The following is a 19,911-nucleotide window of genomic DNA, read 5'->3' as shown; positions in this document are numbered from 1 at the left end:
TACCCCGAGTCTAAACACCACTAATCTGACCCCCCCTACACCGCCGCAACTAAATAAAGTTATTACCCCCTAAACCGCCGCTCCCGGAGCCCACCGCAAGCTACTCTATACATATTAACCCCTAAACCGCCGCTCCCGGAGCCCACCGCAACTATATTAAATGTATTAACCCCTAACCCGCCGCTCCCTGAACCCGCCGCAACCTATATTAAATGTATTAACCCCTATCCTGCCCCCCCTACACCGTCGCCACCTATAATACATTTATTAACCCCTAATCTGCCCCCCCTACACCGTCGCCACCTATAATAAATTTATTAACCCCTATCCTGCCCCCCACTACGCCGCCGCCACTGTAATAAAATGATTAACCCCTAAACCTAACCCTAACCCTAACGCCCCCTAACTTAAATATTAATTAAATAAATCTAAATAAATTAACTCTTATTAACTAAATGAATCCTATTTAAAACTAAATACTTACCTTTAAAATAAACCCTAATATAGCTACAATATAAATAATAATTATATTCTAGCTATCTTAGGATTTATTTTTATTTTACAGGTACCTTTCAATTTATTTTAACCATGTACAATAACTATTAAATAGTTATTAACTATTTAATAGCTTACCTAGCTAAAATAAAGAGAAATGTACCTGTGAAATAAATCCTAACCTAAGTTACAATTACACCTAACACTACACTATACTTTAATAAATGATTCCTATTTAAAAATAAATACTTACCTGTAAAATAAACCCTAAGATAGCTACAATGTAATTAATAATTATATTATAGCTATCTTAGGATTTATATTTATTTTACAGGTAACTTTGTATTTATTTTAGCTAGTTAGAATAGTTATTAAATAGTTATTAACTATTTAATAACTACCTAGCTAAAAGAAATACAAAATTAAATTAAAATAAATCCTAACCTAAGTTACAATTAAACCTAATACTACACTATCATTAAATTAACTAAATAAACTACCTACAAATAACTACAATGAAATACAATTACATAAACTAACTAAAGTACAAAAAATAAAAAAAGCTAAGTTACAAAAAATACAAAATTAAGTTACAAACATGTTAAAAATATTACAACAATTTTAAGCTACTTACACCTAATCTAAGCCCCCTAATAAAATAACAAACCCCCCCAAAATAAAAAAAATCCCTACCCTATTCTAAATTACATAAATTTCAAAGCTCTTTTACCTTACCAGCCCTTAAAAGGGCCATTTGTGGGGGCATGCCCCAAAAAGTTCAGCTCTTTTGCCTGTAAAATAAAAATACAACCCCCCCCAACATTAAAACCCACCACCCACATACCCCTAATCTAACCCAAACCCCCCTTACAAAAACCTAACACTAATCCCCTGAAGATCATCCTACCTTGAGTCGTCTTCACTCAGCCGAGCCACCGATGGAACTGAAGAGGACATCCGGAGCGGAAGAAGTTAATCCTCCAAGCGGCGCTGAAGAAATCTTCCATCCGATGAAGTCATCATCCAGGCGGCGCTGAAGAAGTCTTCGATCCGGCCGATGTCATCTTCAAAGAGGCGCTGAAGAGGTCTTCTATCCGGGCGAAGTCATCTTCCAAGCCGGGTCTTGAATCTTCCTTCCGCCGACGCGGAACCACCTTCTTCACCGACGGACTACGACGAATGACGGCTCCTTTAAGGGACGTCATCCAAGATGGCGTCCCCTCAATTCCGATTGGCTGATAGGATTCTATCAGCCAATCGGAATTAAGGTAGGAAAATCTGATTGGCTGATGGAATCAGCCAATCAGATTGAGCTCGCATTCTATTGGCTGTTCCGATCAGCCAATAGAATGCAAGCTCAATCTGATTGGCTGATTGGATCAGCCAATCGGATTGAACTTGAATCTGATTGGCTGATTCCATCAGCCAATCAGATTTTCCTACCTTAATTCCGATTGGCTGATAGAATCCTATCAGCCAATCGGAATTGAGGGGACGCCATCTTGGATGACGTCCCTTAAAGGAGCCGTCATTCGTCGTAGTCCGTCGGTGAAGAAGGTGGTTCCGCGTCGGCGGAAGGAAGATTCAAGACCCGGCTTGGAAGATGACTTCGCCCGGATAGAAGACCTCTTCAGCGCCTCTTTGAAGATGACATCGGCCGGATCGAAGACTTCTTCAGCGCCGCCTGGATGATGACTTCATCGGATGGAAGATTTCTTCAGCGCCGCTTGGAGGATTAACTTCTTCCGCTCCGGATGTCCTCTTCAGTTCCATCGGTGGCTCGGCTGAGTGAAGACGACTCAAGGTAGGATGATCTTCAGGGGATTAGTGTTAGGTTTTTGTAAGGGGGGTTTGGGTTAGATTAGGGGTATGTGGGTGGTGGGTTTTAATGTTGGGGGGGGGTTGTATTTTTATTTTACAGGCAAAAGAGCTGAACTTTTTGGGGCATGCCCCCACAAATGGCCCTTTTAAGGGCTGGTAAGGTAAAAGAGCTTTGAAATTTATGTAATTTAGAATAGGGTAGGGATTTTTTTTATTTTGGGGGGGTTTGTTATTTTATTAGGGGGCTTAGATTAGGTGTAAGTAGCTTAAAATTGTTGTAATATTTTTAACATGTTTGTAACTTAATTTTTTATTTTTTGTAACTTAGCTTTTTTTATTTTTTGTACTTTAGTTAGTTTATGTAATTGTATTTCATTGTAGTTCTTTGTAGGTAGTTTATTTAGTTAATTTAATGATAGTGTAGTATTAGGTTTAATTGTAACTTAAGTTAGGATTTATTTTACAGGTAATTTTGTATTTCTTTTAGCTAGGTAGTTATTAAATAGTTAATAACTATTTAATAACTATTCTAACTAGCTAAAATAAATACAAAGTTACCTGTAAAATAAATATAAATCCTAAGATAGCTATAATATAATTATTAATTATATTGTAGCTTTCTTAGGGTTTATTTTACAGGTAAGTATTTATTTTTAAATAGGAATAATTTATTAAAGTATAGTGTAGTGTTAGGTGTAATTGTAACTTAGGTTAGGATTTATTTCACAGGTACATTTCTCTTTATTTTAGCTAGGTAAGCTATTAAATAGTTAATAACTATTTAATAGTTATTGTACATGGTTAAAATAAATTGAAAGGTACCTGTAAAATAAAAATAAATCCTAATATAGCTAGAATATAATTATTATTTATATTGTAGCTATATTAGGGTTTATTTTAAAGGTAAGTATTTAGTTTTAAATAGGATTCATTTAGTTAATAAGAGTTAATTTATTTAGATTTATTTAATTAATATTTAAGTTAGGGGGGCGTTATGGTTAGGGTTAGACTTAGGTTTAGGGGTTAATCATTTTATTACAGTGGCGGCGGCGTAGTGGGGGGCAGGATAGGGGTTAATAAATTTATTATAGGTTGCGGCGGGTTCATGGAGCGGCGGTTTAGGGGTTAAACTATTTATTTAGTTGCGGAGAGGTGCGGGATCAGCAGGATAGGGGTTAATAATTTTATAATAGAGGGCGACGGTATAGGGGGGGCAGGATAGGGGTTACTAGGTATAATGTAGGTGGCAGCGGTGTCCGGGAGCGGCGGTTTAGGGGTTAATACATTTATAAGAGTTGCGGCGGGGTCTAGGAGCGGCAGTTTAGGGGTTAGTAACTTTATTTAGTTGCGGGGGGCTCCGGGGGCGCCGGTATAGGGGGCAGAACAGTGCAGTTTAGTGTGAGTGCTTAGTGACAGGCTAGCAATAAAGCTGGGAAAAAGCCGAAGGGCAGCGAGATCGGATGAGTGATAACTGTCACAGTCCGCTGCTCATCGCCCCGCGGCTTTTTGACAGCTTTATTTGATAACTTAGGCGAACGTATTCAAGGTCCGCGGCGGCGAAGGTAGGCGAGCTTAGGCGGACGTATTGGGCCGGCGAAGCCAGAAAAGTAGACGGCTTGATAACTAGCCCCCTAGGAGTTAATAAGTATAATGTAGGTGGCGGCGATGTCTGGAGCAGCAGATTAGGGGTTAATAAGTATAATGTAGGTGGCGGCGATGTCGGGGGCGGCAGATTAGGGGTGTTTAGACTTGGGGTTCATGTTAGGGCGTTAGGTGTAAACATAAAATGTGTTTCCCCATAGGAATCAATGGGACTGCGTTACTGAGTTTTACGCCACTTTATTGCAGGTGTTAGACTTTTTCTCAGCCGGCTCTCCCCATTGATGTCTATGGGGAAATCGCGCACAAGCACGTACAACCAGCTCACCTCTGACTTAAGCAGCGCTGGTATTGGAGTGCAGTGTGGAGCTCAATTTTGCTCTACGCTCACATCTTGCCTTTTAATGCCTGGTTTGTAAAAACCCGTAATACCAGCGTTGCAGGTAAGTGAGCGGTGAGAAAAAACTGCACGGTAGCACCGCACAGCTCATAACGCAAAGCTTGTAATCTAGGTGTATGTGTTTAACCTTTGAAAATGAATTAAACACATAAATAAAAGCTTCAGTCCGCCAAAACTTTTGAAATAACCAGTATGGTGATTGGTGGCTATGCTCATAAGCAACCTATTGCCAAGTTAAACTTCAGAACAATAGTACACTACTGGCCCAGAGCTGGCTTTAACTTAGGGGTCCATTGCAATCTATAAGCTATCCGGTTAGGCTTTTTTTTTATTTTTGGGCAAATTGGTCAGCCTGTTTTTCAAGTGATCACATCCAAAATGTATTTATGAGTTAAAAGCCTACAGCTGAAATGTGTTTTCAACAGAAAAGTTCTCAAAATGTGTTTTTGTTTGTTAAAGGACTAGACTAAGGACTAGAGGTCCGAAACATTGACTTCTTTTTTTTTTGAAGTCTCAATAAAGATGGAAGCTTTTGCATAAGTGGTGAGTGCTGCTGTTTCTTTTGGACTGTGCTATATTATTGGGGATTTGTGTGGTACCCCTACAGCTTGCACCACTCGCTACCACTGTTATGTACCGCATGAACCTTGATTATATATATTTAGCACACAAGACACATGAACACTCTTGTGGGGAGTTAATATGATACCAAGAGAAAGAGGTACATTTAATATTATAAGTAAAATGGAAAGTTATGTTTCTTTCCTATGACACGGAGAGTCCATGACGTAATTCCAATTACTAGTGGGATATTCAACTCCTGGCCAGCAGTAGGAGGCAAAGAGCACCCCAGCAAAGCTGTTAAGTGTAACTTCCCTTACCCATAATCCCCAGTCATTCTCTTTGCTTCTGTCAATGGAGGATGTGCAAAGTCAGTGTCTGAAGATATTTATTCCTTTTATGAGTACTTTTCTCTGCAAGTAAGGATTAGGGGCTATGCTGTGTCCACGTCAATCTCTTTTGTAAGAGTAATGGTGGCTATTAGCAGTTAGAAAGTGACGAGGTTGTCTGCTTTATTTCTAACATTATTGCTACCCCTTTTATAGTAAGCCAGGGTTGGTTACTCTAGTCTTTCTTTTACATTCAGGTCCCTGTCAGCGGCCGGATGAGGTTGACAGACCTGCAGCTGCTGTAATGCCCCACAGCATAAGACTCTGGAGGGTAAGTCCTTTCTTATTATTCATTCTCAGAGTGAAGGAGCAAGGACTGGGAAGTCAGGGACCTGGTGGGACCTGCTACCCTCAGGAAGGGTGTGTATGTATAGTTATTATATCCTCAGGTTTGCAATATTTGTGGCGGGGCACACTATTAATAATCAGTAACATTTACGCCGCCTTATAGCCTACCAACGGGTCTTTTAGTGGTCAGACTCAGGCTTTACAGTGTGTGGGAACCTGAGTTACTGCTGGGATTCATGTTCTATAGAATCACATGAAATTATTCTCACACGATGGCAGAAAGCCCCATATTTTATTCCTGCTCCTGCATTCATTATTAACCATTTTTAAATCGTTATGGGTATATAATATGGTTGCGCAACCTTGTGCTCCGTTATGGGAGAAAGTGGCAGGAATACGTTTGCCTCTCGATCGTCACCGGTTGGAGCGGAGGTTTTGGTGCACTTGTGGAGAGGGCCTTATCTAGAGAGCAGCCTATCTCAGAGCGGTCTCTTTAACTTAAGGGACTTAAGCTGCCCCAAGTATTGACGTTTGCTCTCCTATTATGACTTTTTAGCAGTTACTGTGAAGCTTCTTCTGGCGATCGCATTTGCGCGCCAAAAGAGTAAGCTTTTATGGACTGCTTCCTAATTGTGTCAATGATGATGTCGCCATTTTGAATGTAACGCGGTCTATGCTTCTAGCCGCAATCTAATCTTGGCACATACTTCTATCTTGGAAAATTTGGTGCCAGTTACCCTTATCTTATGGGTTTATTTTGGGGCATATCTTTATTATCTATAGTTTTGAACATCTCTTTGTGGTGCCAATCTACATTGGGGCACTTTAGGTGTTTTTAAGTTTTCGTATAGTTTTCTGGGACTTGAGAAAACCTTCTACGCTCTTATCAGGGATTTCTTGTCCTGGGATGCCACCTAGTGGCAGTTTCTAGTAACTCCCTTCTGCAGATATTTTCTTTCTTCAAGAAGAACTTTTTATCTATCTTATTTAATAATATATTCTGGATAATGTTTATTTTGTCTGCTATATATTTTATATATATTCAAGGGATTATTAAGGGTTCATCCCCTAGCATTGGGGGGTATTTAGGGAATTTTGGTTTTGTTATATTATCCCTAAGCCCTTATTTTTTTAAGTATTTTTGTTTATAGAAAATGTAATCTTTACTCGCTTATTTTATTCTTTGTATGCTGGGCAGATTAGAGGGACACTGAACCCGAATTTTTTCTTTCATGATTCAGATAGAGTATGCAATTTTAAGACACTTTCTAATTTATTCCTATTATCAATTTTTCATTGTTCTCTTGCTATCTTTATTTTAAAAAGAAGACATCTAAGCTTTTTTTTTTTTATTTAGCACTCTGGACAGCACTTTTTTATTGGTGGATGAGTTTATCCACCAATCAGCAAGAACAACCCAGGTTGATCACCAAAAATGGGCCCGCATCTAAACTTACTTTCTTGCATTTCAAATAAAGATACCAAGAGAATGAAGAAAATGTGATAATAGGAGTAAATTAGAAAGTTGCTTAAAATGTCATGCTCTATCTGAATCACAAAAGAAAACATTTGGGTACAGTGTCCCTTTAAGGGTATAATTGTGGATTATTTCTTTCTTTTGCATGTCCCTTTTTAGATACTGAAAAAAACATTTCCTGGATTTGTGTGATAAGCAGTATCTCTGCTTATTCCTTGTCTGTTTTTACATGTTAAATGTAAGCTTTTTTTAATTATTGCCCAAATAGCTTGGTGGTTAAGTAACCCTGTTTAATAGCTGAGAGCTATTGGTTTGATTATACGGGTAAAAAAAATAATAAAAAAAGGAATTTTCTAGAGCTGGGTCTCCTTAGCGCTATTGCGTGTAAGTTTGATTGAGGGTCCTGAGTTCAGGCCTCTCTCTTGGTTTTTGCTCTTTAGAATTTCCTTTGCTTTGTTTGCTATGCATACTATATGTATTTTTTCAGAAATCATTTCCTTTTTTCTCCTTTCGATGCCATATATGATTTGATATCACAGGAGACTACGATGGAGGAGATCCAATATAGGATCTAGGCTCTTAAATTAGCCTATACTTTTATCTGTGAAGCCAACATGCAGGTAATTAGACTGGAGCTAAGTTGTCTAGCTTCTTTGTCCTAGCTCGTAGAGCTCTGTGGTTAAAATCTTGACCGGCTGATGTTTTCTTCAGAGGCCTAGCCTTTGACTTTACCTTATAAGGGTGAAACCCAGTTTGAGCCTGGTCTGGCGGAAATCATTTCAGAGAATTCGGGTAGAAAGGGATCTTTCCTACCTCAGGACAAGAAGAATAGATCTAAGTGTGAATAGATTTCTAATTTTCATTCCTTTCGCAGCTTTAAAGGACAGAAGTCCTCCTCTCTTCTTCCAGACCAGACCAATCCAGGTCCAATTGGAATTAGGCTGTGGACTTAGTATCTCAGGGCTACAAAATAGGATTCAGATATTGCCCTCAAAGGGGCAGATTTCTCCTGTCAAGACTATCCTCTCATCAGGTGAAGAGGGAGGCCTTCTTAAATTGTGTGAAAGATTTGAATAGGATCCTAGACCTTGTTCTTTTAGAGGGACTGGTACAATTCCTTAATAAATCCATTTGTGGTTCCCAAAAAGAAGGGAACTTTTCGTCCCATCCTAGATCTAAATTCTTCAGGGTTCCGTCCTTCAAGATGGAAACTATTCGTTCCTTTCTTCCATTGGTCCAGGAAGGTCAATTCATGATGACCATAGACTTGAAGGACGCATATTTACACATTCCCATTCACAGGGATCATTCCAGTTTCTAAGGTTTGCCTTTCTGGACATGCATTTCCAGTTTGTTGCCCTTCTGTTTGGTCTTGCCAGCTCCCAGAATATTCAAAAGGTTCTGGGAGCCATTTTGGCAGTGATCAGATACCAGGAAATTGCTGTAGCGCCTTATCTAGATGATATCTTGTTTCAGACGTCATCTTTTCAACTAGCAAAATCTCATACAAAGATGCTGTTGTCTTTTCTACGTTCCCACGGGTGGAAGGTGAATCTGGAAAAGAGATCTCTAGTTCCATTTACAAACTTGTGTTTCCTAGGGACAATCATAGATTCCCTGTCCTAGCGGAGGTCAGAAAATCCATACTTCTTGCTTCCTGTCTTTCCCTCCAGTCTGCTTTTCATCCATCAGTGGCTCAATGCATGGAGGTTATTGGTCTGAGGGTGGCTTCCATGGACATCATTCCTTTTGCTCGGTTCCATCTGTGACCGCTGCAGCTTTGCATGCTCCGTCAATGGAACGGAGTCCATTCAGATTTATCGCTGAGGATAAATCTGGACCCCCTAACAAGAGATTATCTATCGTGGTGGATTTCACAGGAACATCTGTCTCGGGGCACTTGCTTCCTGAGGCCTTCCTGGGTGATTGTGACTACGTACGCCAGCTTATCAGGCTGGGTAGCTGTTTGAGGTTCTCTAAAGGCTCAGGGCCTGTGGACTTGAGAGGAGTTCTCTCTCCCCATAAACATTTTGGAGTTGAGAGCAATCTTCTATGCCTTGGTAGCTTGGCCTCAATTATCTTTAGTCTGGTTTATCAGATTCCAGTCGGACAACTTCTCCTCAGTGGCTTACATCAACCACCAAGGAGGAACTCTGAGTTCCTTGGCCATGAAGGAGATGATGTATTCTGCAGTGGGCGGAAGCTCACGACTGTCTCCTATCTGCCATCCACACTCCAGGAGTGGACAATTGAGAGGCAGATTTTCTGAGAAGACAGACCTTTTATCCCGGGGAGTGGGCTCTCCATCCGGAAGTGTTCCAGAGTGGGATCTGATGGCATCCCGCCAAAACGCCAAAGTTTCAAAGACCGTTCTGATAGATGCTCTAGCGGTTCCTTGGATGTTCTCTCTGGCATTTCTGTTTCCTCCATTTGCTCTCCTTCCAAGAGTCATTGCTCGTATCAAACAGGAGAGAGCATCGGTAATCCTAATAGCTCCTGCATGGCCTCGCAGGATATGTTTGACGGATCTAGTAAGGATGTCATCTCTACCTCTTTTGAGGTTACCACTGAGGAAGGACCTTCTAATTCAGGGTCCTTTCCTTAATCCAAACCTGGATTCTCTGAAGCTGACTGCTTGGCTAGTTTTGTCTAGACGTGGCTTTTCAGAAGTGGTAATCAGTGTTCCCTCTAAGGCCAGTTTTGTGTGCGGCCCAGCAGTGAAACAGTTAATTAGGTAACCACACCCTGCAATTAGCAAACACTGCACAATGCAGATGGCAAGGTATGGTTCTCTTGTTAACTGTTTCACTGCTGGGCTGCACACAAAACTGTCCTTAGAGGGAACACTGGTGGTAATTGATACTATGCTTCAGGCTCGCACACCTGTTACTCGCAAGATATTCCATAAGGTATTGCGTAAATATTTTTGTTGGTGCACATCTAAGGGTTTCTCCTGGAGCCGGGTACGGATTTCCCGTATTTTATCTTTTCATCAGGATGGCCTGGAGTAAGATTTGTCAGTCAGTACTCTGAAGGGTCAGATTTCTGCATTATCTATCCTTTTCCACTAACGTCTGGCAGACTTACCAGGTCAGAATCAGGCCTGTGTTTAAACCTGTTGCTCCTCCTTGGAGCTTTAATCTAGTTCTTAAAGTTTTGCAGCAGGCTCCGTTTGAGCCGATTATTTATATCAATTTGTTATCTTGGAGGTTTTATTTCTCCATGCTTTTCTTTCACTCGCAGAGTTTCTGAGCTTTCAGATCTGCAGTGTGATTCCCCGTACCTTATCTTTCATGCAGATAAGGCGGTCCTTCATACTTAATTGATTTTATTCAGGAATGTGTAGTTTCTTCTTTTTGTCCTAATCCTTCTTCTCATAAGGAACATCTTTTACATAACTTAGATGTTGTGCATGCTCTAAAGCTTCTAAAGATTTTAGGCAATCTTCTGTCCTGTTTGTTGTTTTCGCTGGAAAGTGTAAAGGTCAGAAGGCCTTTTCTTCTTCTACTCTTTCCCTCTGGTTAAGAAGTATGATTCATTTGGTTTATGAGACTGCTGGTCAGCATCCTCCTGAGAGAATTATGGCTCTTCCACTAGGACTGTCTTCTCTTCTTGGGCTTTCAAAAATGAAGCTTCTGTAGTACAGATTTGCAAAGCGGCAACATGGTCCTCTTTGCATTCTTTTCCAAATTCTACAAATTTGATTATTTTGCCTCGGCTGAGGCTTCTTTTGGGAGATAGGTTCTTCAAGCGGTGGTGCCTTCTGTTTAGGTCCTCCTGCCTTTTTCTACCTCCCTGTTCATTCTGTGTCCTCTAGCTTGGGTATTGGTTCCCACTAGTAATTGGAATGATGTTGTGGACACTCCATATCATAGGAAAGAAAACAAAATTTATGCTTACCTGATAAATTTATTTTTTTCCGGACATGGAGAGTCCACCACCCCACCCTCTTTTTAATTATAATTCAGAGGGGGGGTTTTAGTAAAACTCAAGCACCTTTTCTCCCTTGTGTTTCTTCGTTTCCTATTATCCTTCAGCCGAATGACTGAGGATTATGGGTAAGGGAAGTTACACTTAACAGCTTTGCTGTAGTGCTCTTTGCCTCCTCCTGCTTGCCAGGAGTTAAATATCCCACTAGTAATTGGAATGACGTTGTGGACTCTCCATGTCCAGAAAGAAAGAAATTTATCAGGTAAGCATAAAATTTGTTTTTAGTTGTACTCTCTATCTGAACTATGAAACTTTAATTTTAACTTCCATAACATTTAACTGGAATTTGTAACTCATTGTCAGTATCGCTGCCTTGGCTCTTTCCCAATGAAGTCAAATATTTACTCTCTTCTCCACTGAGAAAGACATTTTAATGAGTCATTTTCATGGGGGACTTTATTTTTTATAACTTACCCTATGTGTAACCTCAATGTCCCCTGGTGTACATTCACCTGTTAACAAAAATACAGAAGGAACATTAAAGGGACAGTCTACTCCAGAATTGTTATTGTTTAAAAATATAGATACTCCCTTTATTACCCATTCACCAGTTTTGCATAAAAACCACTGTTATATCAACCCCTTAACCCAATACAACGTATCCCTTAACCCAATATGAAGTATATATACGTTGTGTGGTACTTTGGCTATCGTACCGCACCACGTATATATATGTTGTTGCTTCAGGAAGCTCCAGCCCTCTCGTCTGTTAAGTTACAGCCGAGATATGGAGTTCCTGAAGCTTCAGGCATCTGCCGCATATGGAGCCGGAGCTCAATCCGTATATGAGGGCAGATGCCTGATAATATGAGGGCAGATGCCTGATAGTTACAGATGGTGACACTGTGTGTGTCACCGTCTGTAACGATCATCTGCTGGAGCCGGTGGGAGGTGTGGGCAGGAGGTGGGAGGGAGAGAAAGGACCCTATCTGCGGAAGTTTTTATTTTTTAAAGGGATTGGGAGGGTTGGGGCAGCTAATCTACCTAAAATGTGTTTGGGGGCCGGGGGGTATCTTAATGGCGATCGTGGGAGGTGGGGAGGTTGTGGGATTACTACAGAAAACCCATAAAAAATTAAAGATGGCCGCAATAGTTATGGCAGGGGAGGTTTAGATACCTGTGTTAGGATCAGGGAGGTTAGAGGGTTAGAGCAATCCTACACTGCAGAAAAAAAAATATTAAAAAAAAAAAAGTTGTATTTTTTTTATTGGCAGACTGTCTCCCAGTACATAAGATGGGGGTGACTAGTGGAGCATGGGGGAGGGAAGAGAGCTGTTTGGAAGGGATCAGGGGGTGGGGCATGTCAGGTAGGAGGCTAATCTCTACACTAAAGCTAACATTAACCTTTTAAGCTACCTAATTAACCCTTCACTGCCGGGAATAAAAGAAGTGTGGTGTGCAGCTGCAATTAGCGGCCTTCTAATTACCAAAAAACAATGGAAAAGCCATATATGTCTGCTATTTCTGAACAAAGGGGATCACAGAGAAGCATTTACAACCATGTGTGCCATGATTGCACAAACAGTATGTAAATATTTTCAGTGAGAAAATCCAAAGTTTATGAAAAATTAAGATTTTTTTTTATTTGATCGCATTTGGCATTGAAATGGTGGCATAAAATATACCAAAATGGGCCTAGATCAATACCTTGGGTTGTCTACTTAATATATATATAGTTTTGACAGGTAAATAAAACAGAAAAAAACAAGGCTGTATTTCTGCTGAAAATTCTCCGGTATTTTGGGCAAGTTTTTTTCTGAAAGTCCTGGTAGTGAAGAGGTTAATATACTTTTTACCTCTGTGATTACCTTGTATTGTACCTTGTATCTAACGTACGGCAGACTGCCTCCTTATCTCAGTTCTTTTGATAGACTTGCATTTTAGCCAATCAGTGCTGATTCATAAATACTGTAACTCCACGGGATTGAGCACAATGTTATCTATATGTCACACATGAACTAGCACTGCCTAGCTGTGAAAAACTGTCAAATTGCACTGAGATAAGAGGCGGCCTTAGAAATTAGCATATGAGCCTACCTTGGTTCAGTTTTCAACAAAGAATAGCAAGAGAACAAAGCAAATTTGATGATAAAAGTAAATTGGAAAGTTGTTTAAAACTGCACGTCTTATCTGAATCATGAAAGTTTAATTTTTACAAGACTGTCCCTTTAAATTAGCCTGGATACATAAAACAACCATCAGTTTTCTTAATGGGGTTGAAATAAACCCTTTTGTATTGGAATTAATTCTGCACAGGAAGCTCATCTATCCAGGAGAGTCCTCATTAAAGATCATTATTTTTGAATAACTAATGAGAATGACTTTAAAGGGATCATGTACTTAACAAACGATTGAAGTATTTGAAAGAGCACCATTTACACATAAGTAAAAGTAAATGTATACTGCAGTATTGGTTGTGCACGTCCTACTTATTAGCTAGTTGCTTACAATCCTAATATACAAACCCTGATAGAGCACAGCTGAAGTAAAAAAAAAAGCAAGGAATATAATTTTGTATTAAAGGGACATGAAACCCACATTTTTTTTCTCTCATGGTTCAGATAGAGAATACAATTTAAAAAAAAAGTTTGCAATTTATTTATATTATCAAATTTGTTTCATTTTCATGTTAGTCTTTGTTGAAGAGATAGGTAACGTGCACATGTGCTGTAGACACGTGCACACACCTACGCTTACATCCCATCTTATTAACAACGGATAACAAAAAGTGGAAGTAATTTTGATAATAGAAGTAAATTGGAAAGTTGTTTAAAGTTGTGGGTTTTATGTCCCTTTAACAATGAGCAGTGAGAAATACAAGAAGTACAATGTGAAATATGAAGGAAATCCTACAATATTTTGAAATGCAATGTAATTAAAGGGATAGTAAACCATATATTTATTTTACCATAATAGTGCAGAATGTATACAATTAGTTACTTCAATGTTATACTCACCTTCAAAAATATTAAGATACACTTATTTTGATGCTGTGCAAAGTGCATAGTTGATAACCTCAGAGATAGGGGCCTATTTACTATGGTGCGAGCGGACATGATCCGATATAGCGGATCATGTCCGCTGCACGTCGATAAATGCCGACAGCATACACTGTCGGCATTTATCATTACACCAGCAGTTCTTGTGAACTGCTGGTGCAATGCCACCCCCTGCAGATTCGCGGCCAATTGGCCGCTAGCAGGGGGTGTCAATCAACCCAATCATATTCGATTGGGTAGATTTCTGTCCGCCGCCTCAGGGCAGGTAGACAGGTTATGGAGCAGCGGTCTTCAGGCTCGCCGGAAACAAGGGACCTCAAGCACCGTACGGAGTTGATTAATATGCCCCATGGTGTAATCATTCACCCCGACGCTTCCATGCTCGGGGTGATTGACATGCAGTGCTCTAACGCAATTCATTGCGCCTGAGCAGGGGGCAGCATTGCACAAAGAAATGTATTGCGCAATGTTAAATTTTGCAAGTGCCGATTGCAGGAGGACAGGTTCTCTATTTGTGATGCATTGTGGCGCCCTCTTTGTTTATGTTGGCTACAGATTCCAAGAAAAGGGGTTTCATACGAACCTTTGTTTGTGTGTATAAAGATAGAGTCCTCAGGAACTCCTTGTTCCAAAGCAAACTGTCTGAACTCTTCAGTCAAGCGGCTTGGTAACTCTGGCGTTCTTCCTGAAAGTGTAAGAAGTATGAAATATTTTATCTATAGCAGTTTTATTTTTTTACACAGCTTAAAAGTATATATAGATAATAATATAAAGCAATGCAGCGACTGCACAAATGTACAGTTTATGCTCTATATTGTGCACGCTAAACTGGAGAACAGGATACGGCTTATCAAAAAGACAACATCACGGTTCTGAGAATATGCACTGCTTTTGTAACGGTGCAAGAATACTTATAGGGACATAAACCCCAAAATTTTCTTTCATGATTCAGATAGAACATACAATTTCAAACAACTTGCCAAATTTACTTATATTATCACGTTTTCTTTGTTTTCTTGTTATCCTTTGTTAAAAAAACAGGAAGGTATAGCTGATGGACTTAACCTCTTATTCATGTGGACTTTGCATAATAGAAAAATGAACACTAAAATCATCAGATAGTGAGCAATGTTTTCTTTTCTCCTTTGTTATCCCGAATTTTCCTTTGTTTTTACCTTTTTCCCACTTACCATAAACCTCCCATTTTCCCACCCTTCCTTCCTCCTCCCTACAACAGATACATCTCTCGCTTGGATTACATCCTGAATCTCAGTCCATGGACATTTTAATTTGATTGTATCAATAAAAGATATGTACCTATCAGATGTTTATTTGTAAAAGTTATAAAAATAATAATAAAAAAATAAAAAATTAAATAAAAAAAAAACAGGGGCTAGATTACATATACGGTGCAGGCTTCAGTGTAACTTCTGAAACCCGCGTCGCCCGTAACTTCATCTCACACATTGGGGAATCACATAAACCCCGCCGGCAGTTCATAAACTGCCATAATGCAGATAAACTAGCAATGTCCAGAAATGTGCGTAAATACAAATTTCTGGAGTCGCCAGTGACTTACGGCACTTTAGAAACTGCTGGCACCTAAGAAAATTAAAAAAAAAATTCAAATCTTCTGTAAAAGTCTAACCTGTCTTCCAAAAATAAATCTGACACGTAAAAACGCTATATCCGCCATCACCCCCATATCGGAACTAATAATAAATATATTAACCCCTAATTCACCAACCTCCCACATCACAATCTAACTAATTAAACCATTAACCCCTAATCCGCCAACCCCCCACATCGCAATCTAACTAATTATTAATTAACACCTAAACCGCCAACCCCCCACAATGCAAATAACTAATTCAATTACTAAGCCCTCTAACCTAACACCCTCTAAATTAACCTCAATTACCTAAAATTAAAAAAAAAACTAAATTACAATTAAAATAAAAAAAAACCTAACATTACTATCCAAAGGGGCATTTGTATGGGCATTGCCCTTAAAAGGCATTCAGCTCTTTTACTGCCCTTAAAAGGGCATTCAGCTCTATTACAAGTGTCCATTAATTCCCTAATCTAAAAAAAACCTAACCCAAAAAACTAAAAAAAAAGCCTAAATCTAACCCTCAAATAGGTACTCACGGTTCCTGAAGTCCGGCGGTGAAGTTTTGTTCCAGGCGGTGAAGTCTTCCAAATGGCCGATATCTTCTTCCCCGCTTGGAAGAAGATGTCAGCCGCTTGGAAGAAGACTTCAGGAACCATGAGTACCTATTTGAGGGTTAGACTTAGGCTTTTTTTTTTTGTTTTTTGAGCTATGTTTTTTTAGATTAGGGAATTAATGGACACTTCTAATGGAGCTGAATGCCCTTTTAAGGGCAGTAAAATAGCTCAATGCCCATAAAATGAGCAATGCCCATACAAATGCCCCTTTAGGGGCAATGGGTAGTTTAGGTTTTCTTTAGTGTTATGTTTATTTTATTTTGAGGGGTTTGGTGGGTGGGGGGTTTTACTGTTAGGGGGGATTCTTAGTATTTTTTTGAGGTAAAAGAGCTGTTTAACTTAGGGCAATGCCCAACAAAAGGCCCTTTTAAGGGCTATTGGTAGTTTAGTTTAGATTAGGGGTGTTTTTATTTTGGGGGGGGGCTTTTTATTTTCCTAGGAAATAGGTTAAATTGTTTTAATTTTTGATAATTTGGTTTATTTTTTTCTGTGATTATAGACTTTTTTATTTTTTGTAATTTTAGATTAATTTAAATTTATTTTAACTTATTTTTAAAATAATGTTAGGTTTTTTTATTTTAATTGTAATTTAGTATTTTTTAATTTAATGTAATTGGGGTTAATTTAGGAGGTGTTAGTAATTAAATTAGTCATTTGCTTTGTGTGTGGTTAGCGGTTTAGGGGTTAATAGGTTAATTAGGTATATTTGCGTTGTGGGGGTTGACAGATTAGGGGTTAATAGTGTTGATAGGTAGTTGGCGTTGTGGGTAAATGGTGGATTAGGGGTTAATAAATATATTAGGTGAGTCGCGATGTGGGTGAATGGTGAGTTAGGGGTTAATAGTTTTATTAGGTAGATTGCGATGTGGGTGAATGGCGGATTAGGGGTTAATAGTTTTGTTAGTTATTGCGGTGGGGGTTGACGGCTGACAGGTAGATAGATATTGTGCATGCGTAAGGTGTAAGTTATTCTTTTCAGGGGCTTATGCTGCTTACATTTTCAGCGCAAGGCTTACTGCGCCTGCCTATGTGTGGCGAGGTGAAAATAGAGTAAAATTTCTCCATTTTGCGCCGCGTAAGTCCTTGCACTAAATATGTGATACCAATTTGCAACGTGGTTCTATGTTAGCTTATGGGAGTAAAAATGGCGGGCAACGGGTGAAGAATACACGCCACATTTATTTGCGACACCGTATATATGATAGCAAAACCGGACTAAAAACCAGCGTCGCCGGCTTTTGCAGGCGACGCCGCATATATAATCTCGCCCTAGGAAGGTAAGTTCAGTAGTGCAGCTGTTTTACATTAGCAGGAGCACTAGAGCGCAGCACTATTTTCTGTCATTTAGTGCTTCAGTCATGTGCACACTACCTATCTATATATCTCCTTAACAAACAAGAACATGAGAACAAAGTTAATTTGATAATAGAAGTAAATTGGAAACTTTTTTTTAAATTGTATGTTCTTTCTGAATCATGAGAGAAAAATGTTGGGTTTCATGTCCCTTTAAGCTCCAAGATGGCGGTGCCCAGCCTTATAAAGAGTTTAAAAAAAATTAGAAGGTCTCTGATGAGAGCTGCAAGCACAGGAGGGAAATAAAATATGTTCAGTAGTAACCATCCTACTGCAGTTATATCCAGAATTAATGTCCCTTTAAGAAGAAAAAAAAACATAACTTATGTTGCACAAATTTTAGAGTGATGGTAAATGCAATGTTTCTGTAATTCCATATCAGAGTCTTTAGGGAGCGCTTGAAGCTTTCAAAACTAGGGGAGAGTCTTGTGGAGCGAGGCAGAGAGTTCCACAAGATGGGAGCCAGTCTGGAGAAGTCCTGTAAACGGGAACGTGAGGAGGTAACAAGACAGGAGGAGAGGAGGAGGTCATGAGTAGAGCGAAGGGGACGGGAGGGAGAGAATCTGGAGACGAGGTCTGAGATATAGAAGGGAGCAGTGCAATTGAGGGCTTTGTATGTCAAAGTCAGAAGTTTGTGTTTGATCCTAGAGGCAAGAAGAAGCCAGTGAAGGGAGTGGCAGAGAGGTGCAGCAGATGAAGAGTGACATGTAAGGAAGATGATGTATTCATTATGAATTATAAAGGAGCTAGACGGCAGCTGGGGAGATTAGAGAGGACGGAGTACTCAAGGCAGGAAAGGATGAGAATGTGGATTAAAATCTTAGTTGTGTCTTGTGTAAGGAAATGTCTAGTTTTATAGATGTTTTTAAGGTGGACGCGGCAGGATTTAGCCAAAGCCTGAATGTGAGTAGTGAAAGAAAGATCTAAGTCAAATGTGACCCCAAGACATCGGGCATGCAGGGTAGGGGTAATGATGGAGTTATCAACAGTTATAGAGCGATGGGGGGGGGGTTAGAAGAAGGGAGGAAAATGAGGAGCTCAGTTTTGCAGAGATTTAGCTTAAGATAGTGAGAGGACATCCATGAAGAGATGTGAGAAAGACAGTGAGTGACACGGGTTAGCCAGGAAGGAGATAGATCTGGTGCAGAGATATAGATTGAGTGTCATCTGCAAACAAATGATATTGATATTATAGCGCATCTTCATTACAACAGATTAATTAACTCCATCTAAAATAGCACTAACATTCCGGATCTGTTTTCACCATCACTTTAATGGGAATGTGAGCCGTGGAGCGAGGGCCAGAATTATAAATTTAAATTTATAATCAATAAAACATATTTTAGGGAAGATTATCTGCTAAATGTATTTAGTGAGATGTTCACTAACAAATACAATTATAGAAGCAATGCATTTATCACCACTTTACTTTGTGAGCTGCTGGTGCAATGCTGAATATGGAGAGCGTATTGCTTTGATAAATCGAGGCCATAGTCTCACAGCTGAAGTAAAAGGAAACCAAGGAATATAATTTAGTATTTAGCAGTAGCAATGAGAAAAACAGTTGGTACAAAGTGAAATAAATTCTACGTTATCAGCCCTTTAACAGATTGGTTCACTGGAGCAAACATAGCGATTGGATGATGATAGGATTCACTTTAAAAATACTCACCGTATAATTTAACAGTGGTTGTGGTTTCACTGTGTTTACTCTTCTTCATGAGCATGATTACATATTCATCATAGTTTGTAAACACAACATAATTCTGAATTGTAACTTTCCATTCTACAAAACAAAGATTACCATTTATTTATTTTCTGAAAAAAAAATTTGATTTACAGATTAAAGCTTAACAAACAGCAGTCCAAGAATATTATCCATTCTTTAAAAATTTCAAATATGTCAAACATAATGTATGGCTATGGTTTAGATTCCCTTTACATACAAACAGTACAATGCAAATGTTTTATTGTGGTTCTTCTAATTAACAATTACATAAATATATGTTCAAGATAATCCTCCACTTAAAAAGATCAGTTATGTTCAGGGACATTTTATTTCATGTTTACTAAATCTTCCTCCTTGACTAAGGCAAAAATTAAATATTGTGGATATGGAAACTTTTCTTATTAAGAAAATTCATTAGAAACAGCTGATATCAGATGGGAACAGTGCGTATTAAAAATTTAAGGCAGGGTTGCCAAACCTTTTTGTACAGATGGCTGTTAATTTATAGTGGGATTATACACACACATATGCTAAAATTAGACCATGTTTAGATTTGTAGTTAAAAATTCCATTAGAAATTA

General features: G+C 39.1%; 1 protein-coding gene across 1 annotated transcript in view; it reads right to left on the bottom strand.

The window, feature by feature from the left end:
• Nucleotides 1–19,911, bottom strand: part of AMBP (alpha-1-microglobulin/bikunin precursor) — a 42,575-nt gene that overhangs the window by 15,565 nt on the left and 7,099 nt on the right. The window contains exons 4-6 of the mRNA XM_053695362.1: nt 19,274–19,387; nt 14,603–14,704; nt 11,435–11,472 (exon numbers count right to left, since the gene is read on the bottom strand). Coding sequence (XP_053551337.1) covers nt 11,435–11,472; nt 14,603–14,704; nt 19,274–19,387 — 254 coding nt within the window. The remainder of the gene's footprint in view (nt 1–11,434; nt 11,473–14,602; nt 14,705–19,273; nt 19,388–19,911) is intronic.

The sequence above is a fragment of the Bombina bombina genome, chromosome 12 (genome assembly GCF_027579735.1).
Source record: "Bombina bombina isolate aBomBom1 chromosome 12, aBomBom1.pri, whole genome shotgun sequence".
NCBI classification, from domain to species: domain Eukaryota; kingdom Metazoa; phylum Chordata; class Amphibia; order Anura; family Bombinatoridae; genus Bombina; species Bombina bombina.
The sequence above is the reverse complement of the archived record's forward strand: the minus strand, read 5'-3'. Positions and strand labels throughout refer to the sequence as shown.